This window comes from Lactuca saligna, chromosome 5 (genome assembly GCF_052625555.1).
Source record: "Lactuca saligna cultivar CGN05327 chromosome 5, ASM5262555v1, whole genome shotgun sequence".
In the NCBI taxonomy this organism is placed as follows: Eukaryota; Viridiplantae; Streptophyta; class Magnoliopsida; order Asterales; family Asteraceae; genus Lactuca; species Lactuca saligna.
This window is the reverse complement of record NC_136421.1, coordinates 199,614,761-199,623,128: the sequence shown is the minus strand read 5'-3', so window position 1 is coordinate 199,623,128 and position 8,368 is coordinate 199,614,761. Positions and strand designations below refer to the sequence as shown.

General features: G+C 36.4%; 1 protein-coding gene across 1 annotated transcript; it reads left to right on the top strand.

The window, feature by feature from the left end:
• The first annotated feature begins 5,991 nt into the window (after window positions 1-5,991).
• LOC144997219 (Pentatricopeptide repeat (PPR-like) superfamily protein) lies at window positions 5,992-8,092 on the top strand. The gene has a single exon (XM_078957074.1). It carries the CDS (start codon window positions 6,008-6,010, stop codon window positions 8,009-8,011), a length of 2,004 nt encoding a protein of 667 aa, XP_078813200.1. The 5' UTR covers window positions 5,992-6,007; the 3' UTR covers window positions 8,012-8,092.
• The last annotated feature ends 276 nt before the right edge of the window (window positions 8,093-8,368 follow it).

Here is an 8,368-nt window from a genome sequence, read left to right as displayed (position 1 = left end):
AAAAAAAATGTTGGTGTAGCACCTGGTTTCTGGTATGTAAATCTTATTCGAATATTGCCTATTTTAGCCTTGGACTCGGCGAGTCATAGGTCCGACTCGCCGAGTAGAGACGTGACCCAGGTCACGTTTTAAGTTGGCAACTCGGCGAGTCCATATCCTGGACTCGGCGAGTCGCCGCTGTTGGATGAAACCCTAAGTTTCAGGGGTTTGCACCCTATTTAAACGACTTAACTGCCCCAAGCCAGCCCTCATTCACCCTTAGAGCCCTGTATCCCTCGTTCTAAGCTGTTCCATGAGAGTTTGAGGCTATTGTGTGTGTTTTTGAAGGTTTTGAAGGAGGAAGGAAGTAGATCCAGAAGAAGGGAAGCCATCCAGGCAATTATTGTGTTCTTCCAGCAGTTCCCTTAAGGTATAACCCGTTTTCCCCATGATTCTATGCTTAAAACTTCATTTGGGTCTTTCTTGGTCAAATCCCCAAGCTTGTATGTGCATTATATGTCGTAATAAGATGTTTGGCCTCTGGATCTAGGCAAGATTGAGCTCCAGGAGCTCAGATCTGTTAGCTTTATGGCCCCATGTTGCTTGTTAGCCCTAGATCTACCCTTTTAAGGCATTTTGAGCCCTAAAATCCATATTGGTGAATATCCACACGTAAAGTTGGAAACTTTACGTGTGATTTGTGTCCTAGAAGTCCAGATCTATGAATGGCATGGACTGGAATCGAGCAAAGCGGTGTATTTGGTGGATGCATGGCAGCGACTCGGCGAGTCTGGTTGCGAGTCACCAAATTGGTCCCTTTATGATGTATCGAGTTTGAGCCGTGAGTCACAGGGGGTGACTCGGTGAGTTGGGAGCTGAACTCACCCATGTTAGAACTCGGCGAGTCAATGCCCTGACTCGGCGAGTCCAAGGCAATCTTCATAGATCAAGAACAGACTCGGCGAGTTGTTCATACAACTTGGCGAGTCTTAACATAAGTGTTCTTCGGATGAAGATGAACTCGACGAGTTGTTCATACAACTCAGCGAGTTGTTCATACAACTCGGCGAGTAGGATGAAGGGGTTGAATGTCAGTTTAGGAGATGAACTCATCGAGTCATAGCCTAACTCGACGAGTAGAATCAGGGACCCAGGACAATTGTCTGGACAGGGACTCAGCGAGTTGGAGAGCCAACTCGGCGAGTCGGGTCAACTAAAAGTTGACTCTGATTTGACTTAGGGCTAGACCAGGGGTAAAATGGTCTTTTTACCCAAAGGACAGTTAGCAGTGTGTGATTAAGTATATTGTGGGAATTACAGCCGGGGAGTTTCCGGAGCAGCAGCAGCAGTAGTAGGTGATCAATTCCCACATAGACCAGCAACTATTTAGAGGTGAGTTTCCTTTCCAGTAGGAATGGGTCTAAGGCACCAAGGCCGACCTGTGTAGACGAGATGTTAGTACTAGAGTGTGGGTCGAGCCCGTACCTCTGGGTTTAGTCAAGTATGAAATATGTGTTAATATGATAGAGTTGCTTATACTTGTTTTCTGCGTGATACTTGTATATTATGGGTTAGCGGTTGAGTGTGGGCAGGGCCCGTATCTCTCCGAGGTTGGAGTGTGGGCTAGGCCCGTATCTCCCCGATAGCGAAGTGTGGGCAGGGCCCGTATCTTCACAGGTGTGGGCGAGGCCCGTATCTCCCGGCTAGCGAAGTGTGGGCAGAGCCCGTATCTTCCCGAGTGTGGGCAAGGCCCGTAACTCCTAGGTGAACATTGTTTGTTATATGTATGCATGGTATGGGGTATTATGGGGGAACTCACTAAGCTTTGTGCTTACAGTTTCAGTTTTGGTTTCAGGTACCTCCTCAGCTAGGGGAAAGGAGCCGGCGCAGTAGCAGCACGTCACACACACACTCTCCGGTTTCCGCATTTACGAGCTTTTCTGGGATTGATACTCTGATATTCTGATTGGTTGTATGTTGTGGTTTTCAGACATGGTTCAGTTTATATTATGATTGATCAAACGATGTTTTAGTTATTAATATTTTCTAAAGTAACGTTTTTAAACAAAAAAAAATTTGGTTGTGAAAATTGGGTCGTTACAGTTGGAAGTCATGACATTAGAAAATTCTTAAATACTATATTAAATAAACTCAAACTTATTAGTAAACGGGATAATGACTTAGGAAGGTAATAACGTTTTCTGTTTATCCATATTAGGTCCCTAACATATTTTTTATGTGTATTACAGCATTAAAACTGTTATAACCGTTTAGAGATAATCTATTTTACAGGTTTCTTCCGGTTAAAATGACTATTTGTAAACGGTTACAATAACCTTAATGGTGTAATACGTACAAAAAAATATGTAAGGACCTAAAATGGACAAACAGGAAACATTATTATCCTCCTAAGATTTTGTAGTATTTATTATTTTGAATATATATTTTTAAGACTTTTAGTATTTATTTTTATATGTGTATTTCATATAAAGTTGTTGAAATTAAAAAGAATAAAAAGTAGACAGGTTTGGATTGGATTGAGTAACCACATCATCCAGTTAATCTCTAGCAAAACAAAACCTCTAGCAAGGAGCTAGAGAGAAGAATAAATTAAGGCTGGATTGGATTTTGTAACCACATCATCCAGTTAACCCGAACCTTAGAATTCCGAAACAAAAACCAACGAAAAGAAAGATCCACAACGGAATCAAAGAGTCTATCTTTTCTAGGTTTATTGCTACTAAAAAGTAAAGAATTACGAAACGTCCAAAGCACTCATTTGACCACCATGAACATCGACTCAACAATCGGGCATTCCATTTGAACCGTCAGTCTAGAATCCACCCAATCCACCACATTACGGATAGATGAAAACACAAGAAGGTCTAAATGAAGCCAATGCCCAACCCGACTCCAAACCTGATCAGCAACTGAAAATTGTAGTAACAAATGCTTCACACTTTCTTGAGAATTATGACACATATAACACAATAAGAAATCTATCACCATCCGCTTTCCACCAATTTAGCTCTTACCGGAATGCGATCCAAAATCACACACCATAAAAAATGTTAATTTTAATAGGGATAAAACGGTTCCACCTAGTAGACATACTACCCATAGGAAGCGTCATATCATTAACCCAATTATGTGCTGATTTAACAGTAAAGATACCCGACGATTCAAGCTCCCAAGACCACTTATCTGGCATTTCCCCTATGCGAATAGGATTTAATATCTCCACAAGATAATCAAATTGGGTTGATTCAACCCCTCCTCTAATCCCCCGACGCCAATGAAAATATCATCCCCGCGAATCCCATTAAAGGCCAAAGCAAAGAGCCTCCCGAACTACTCCCTAAGAGGAATATCTAAGCACCAAACATCCTTCTAGAACCTCGTTTGAGTCCCATCCCCACCACTCTATAAATGGAATTAGAAGGAATACAACCATTCTCATGGAGATGATTAATGGATCCTACAATCATTTGCCAAACACCCCCTCCAGTTCCTATTCTCGAATCATTCGAAAAACCACTACCTTCCCCATGACAAAATTTGACAATTTTAACCCAAAGAGCTCCCTTGTCAATAAGAAACCACCACTTCCATTTATAAAGAAGGCCAAGGTTAAAAACATCCAAACTACCAACGTCAAGACCTACAAGTTTCTTATTTAAAAAGTAAAAATTTACTATAGGAGTTTATAGTTTCATACGGGGATAATGACTTTGGAGGGTAATAACGTTTCCCGTTTTTCCATATTAGGTTCCTAACGTATTTTTTTGTGTGTATTACACCATTAAGGTTGTTATAACCGTTTAGAAATAATCCCTTTTACCGGTTTCTTCCTGTTAAAAGGACTATTTGTAAACGGTTATAATAACCTTAATGGTGTAATATACACCAAAAATACGTTAGGGACCTAAAATGGATAAACAGGAAACATTATTACCTTCTAAGTCATTATCCCTTAGTAAACCATACGAAGTTGACCGTTATGTAGATTAAACATATTATTCAACCATAGGAGGAAAATTATTAATTAACTATATGTAATAACCAAAGGGCTTGTAGCACAGCAGTATCAGGTGGTGCCCTTCCTATTTTAGGTCGAGGGTTCAAGTCTCGTCGTAGACATAAGTGGAATATGTGTTGTTAGCTTAGGAATAGATTAGATTGCCGGTTCAAAAAAATACTATATGTAATAAGTTAATGTTTGATTGTATGAAATCCATTTGTTATGATCACGATTTTGATTATAAAATTATAAGATCATATAATTCAACTTAAATATTTAGATCATGATTATATCAGGATCATTTTTGGATAAGACCGAAGCCTACCATCCTGAGGACTCAGACGAACCGGGAAAAAAGGCCCTTAGGCCTTAACGTGCAACGAATTAAATTATATAAATTATTTTTCTTTTAAAATGATGATAAACTTGATAGCAATAAATATAAGATAATCTGTTTTTTGATAAACATAATTTGATAATTTGATTTCAGTTTTTGATAATCTATTATAATCTGATTCAACATTCAACCAAATTTTAAATTTTCAACATAAAGTGATAATGATTCAACATTCTGATTTCTCATATTCTATTATAGAAATCCGATTGATAATAAAGTGCATTAATAATACCTAAAGGCAATAATCATTCTTTGCAATACTTAGTCATGGGGTACACTATATACTACAATTCAATTAAAGCAACAAGCTAAACCATACTATTTTAAATGTAAGGGGTAGTTAGGAAATAGCAAGTCCAAAAAAACAAAATACTACCACTCTTTCTTTCAGTAAAACTGCATAATTAACGAATAATGCCTTGATATGTGCCTTAAATTCTCGAAGCCTCTTGATCTCTGCTTTGTTTATTCAATCTGCAATACAAAATGATTTAGAATTTTAAACACAAATGACACATCTATTCAAGAAAATCATTTTTTTCAGAGAAGTGTTCAATTATAAAGTGAATTAACAAGATATGTATATCAAACTGTATTATGAGCAAAAATTCAGGAAGTTATAGCATTTAACAACATTCAGTATTCAAGTATGAAGTATTCAATTGTAAAGTGAATAAGTGATAAACGATAATGATTCAAGTTCAACATTCTGATGTATCTGATAATCTATTCATTCAACTTTTCAAGTATGAAGTATTCAATTATAAACCGAATAAATGATGATCATGGCCGGTGTTGAATTAGTGATGATAATCGATTATGATATAATTATAAACTGATAATGATTGATTCAAATGACTAAATGAGTAATCGATCCTAAATCCTTCACCCTCGCTGTTGTACACGATTCGCTTCCGTTCTATTGCAATTTACGACGATGTTGCATTGCCTTCTCGTATGTGGGCTTTGATGAGAGTATTGATTTGGGCTGAAAAGTGAATATACTAAAAGAAAAATTGAGTCCCTTAAAAAATGGGTCCTATGCAAATACTCATATTGCACATGATCATCACCGGACAAAAATTGGATTGTATGATTACTTTATTTTTTTTTTTTCTTTTCAAGATTTATAATATTTTCTTTAAGCTAACTATGGGGACTGATATGAAATTAAGGAAATCCAATTTAAATTGTTTAATGTTAAATGAATAGCGAAGATAAACAATGTATTTTTGATAAAATCTTACGATTAAATTCCATTTTACTATCAAAATTTTGTAAAATAGAAACCAGGGTTGTATATCCCTATCTTGAAAAGCTTGATAGAAGTTAATACTTAAATATTACATCCCTTGACTTTATATTATTGTGATTTGTTATATTATTGTGATTTTCTAATATGTATCTTAAAGTATATAAAAAAAAAACATTAATTATTTTAAATATTACCGTAATTACATATAAAATATATTTATTATGAAGATTATTAATGTATTTCAAATTTAATTATCTAATATTTCTTATTTTAGAAAATCCCTATATTATATTTCACGTTACCTTAAATAATAGCATGTCTTTGAGAGGACACAGGCACATAATAGAGCTAAAACATGGCTTCGAAACTCAGCAATTACTCAATCGTCACGTTTCTTTCCCGCCAGTTTTACCATCTCAGACCACATAACTTCTCAACTACCCAAAACTTCTCGATTCCCACCAACAAAAAATGCATACATCTTCTGAAAAACTGCAAATCCATGAACCAATTGAAGCAAATCCAGACCCAAATTGTTGTTCTTGGTCTCGCTCAAAACGTAGATGCTATCAAGAAGCTCGTGGCTTTCTCGGCAGACCCGTCGGTTGGAAACTTATTCTACGCTCAAAAAATCTTTGACAGAATCGAAACCCCTCCTTTGCTTGTTTACAATGTAATGATTAAAGCATACACAAAGAGCGCCCATTTCAGGAAAGCACTTCGTTTCTTTGATCAGATGCGGGTAGATGGATTGTGGCCGGATAATTATACTTACCCGTTTGTGTTTAAATCAATCGGGCATCTACGAGAAGCTTCCACCGGTGAAAAGATTCATGGGTTTGTCGTCAAATCTGGGGATGAGTTTGATTGCTATGTATGTAACTCGGTTATGGATATGTACGGTGAGTTGGGCCGCATTGAGGATTCAAGGAAGGTGTTCGATGAAATGCCTGAAAGAGATTCAGTCTCATGGAATGTTTTAATTTCAGGGTATGTTAAGTGTAAGAAATTTGATGAAGCTATCAACGTTTATCTGCAAATGAGAGAAGACGAAAGTGTAAAGCCTGAAGAGGCTACAATTGTAAGCACTCTTTCAGCTTGTATAGCCTTAAAAAATCTTGAACTTGGGAAAAAAATACACCATTATGTCACTCATTTTATCGGGTTTACAACTAAAATTGGTAATGCATTAGTCGACATGTATTGCAAATGTGGATGTTTACACATAGCACGCCAGATTTTTAACAAGCTACCAAATAAAAATGTAATTTGCTGGACAAGTATGGTGTCTGGATATGTGAATTGTGGGAAATTAGATGATGCTAGACAATTATTCGATAATAGTCCAGTTAAAGATATTGTTCTATGGACATCTATGATAAATGGATACGTACAGTTTAATCATGTAGATGAAGCAATGACCTTATTCCAACAAATGCAAATCTACAACATTAAACCCGACAAATTCACAATGGTTGCTCTCTTAACAGGTTGTGCACAAATTGGGGGTTTAAAACAAGGGAAATGGATTCATGAATATATGAAAGAACATAGAATAAGAATCGATGCTGTATGTGGAACAGCTCTTATTGATATGTATGCAAAATGTGGGTGTATAGAGAAGTCTCTTGAGGTATTTCACGGGTTACATGAGAAAGATACAGCTTCATGGACATCAATCATATGTTCACTTTCCATAAACGGAAAGTCCAGTTTAGCATTGAAACTGTTCTCTGAGATGAATGAATTAGGGTTTACGCCTGATGATATTACTTTCATTGGGGTTTTGAATGCATGTAGCCATGGGAGATTGGTGGAGGAAGGGTGGAAGCATTTTGAATCAATGAAATCAGTGTATGAAATCGAACCAAAGATAGAACACTACGGGTGTTTAATTGATCTTTTAGGTCGAGCTGGGTTACTTAAAGAAGCAGAAAAGATAGTTAACAAAATCCCAAAGGAGAAAGATGAGATGTTAGTTCCAGTTTATAGTGCTTTGTTGAGTGCATGTAGATTATATGGTGATGTTGATTTGGGTGAAAGTTTAGCTGATAGGTTAAGTGAAATTGAAGGTGGTGATTCGAGTGTTCATACGCTTTTGGCTAACATTTATGCTTCTGTTGGGAGATGGGAAGATGTGAAGAAGGTGAGAAGGAGAATGAGAAGTGATGGAGTTAGAAAGGAGCCTGGGTGTAGTTGTATTGAGGTTAATGGAAATGTTTATGAGTTTCTTGTTGGAGATGCTTCTCATCCTGAAATGAATGATATTTATTTCAGTTTGAACACATTGTTTAAACAGTCTTTTGTTTGTGAGAAACATGATGTGGAGCTAGGTAATTTGGTTTCAATGAATTCTTGACATGCTTTCTTGTTAATAGATAGTTTTTCGTTGTAAAATGTAAATCACTGAATGAGGTATTATTTGTGTTGTTTTGATTTACTTACGATCTTCCTTAACATTGTTGATTTTATTTGTAAAAATCAGAGAATATCAAATTAATCTGATTCACCTTGTTAGGTTTTGATTAAAACTTTTGAGTCTCAAACATAATTCAATATTGTCTTTTGGCTTGTCTTCATAAATCATAGGTACTAAATCATAGTGTTTGAACACATAAAAATAAAGAACTAATTAAGCACAAGAAACTAGGATCATCATTTAGTAACTCATATGTGTTGATTAGTAGACAATTACATCTCATAAGCAGTAGGAAAA

Coding starts and splice junctions, on each gene's coding strand:
- LOC144997219 (XM_078957074.1), top strand. CDS start 6,008: ATGGCTTCGAAACTCAGCAATTACTCAATCGTCACGTTTCTTTCCCGC.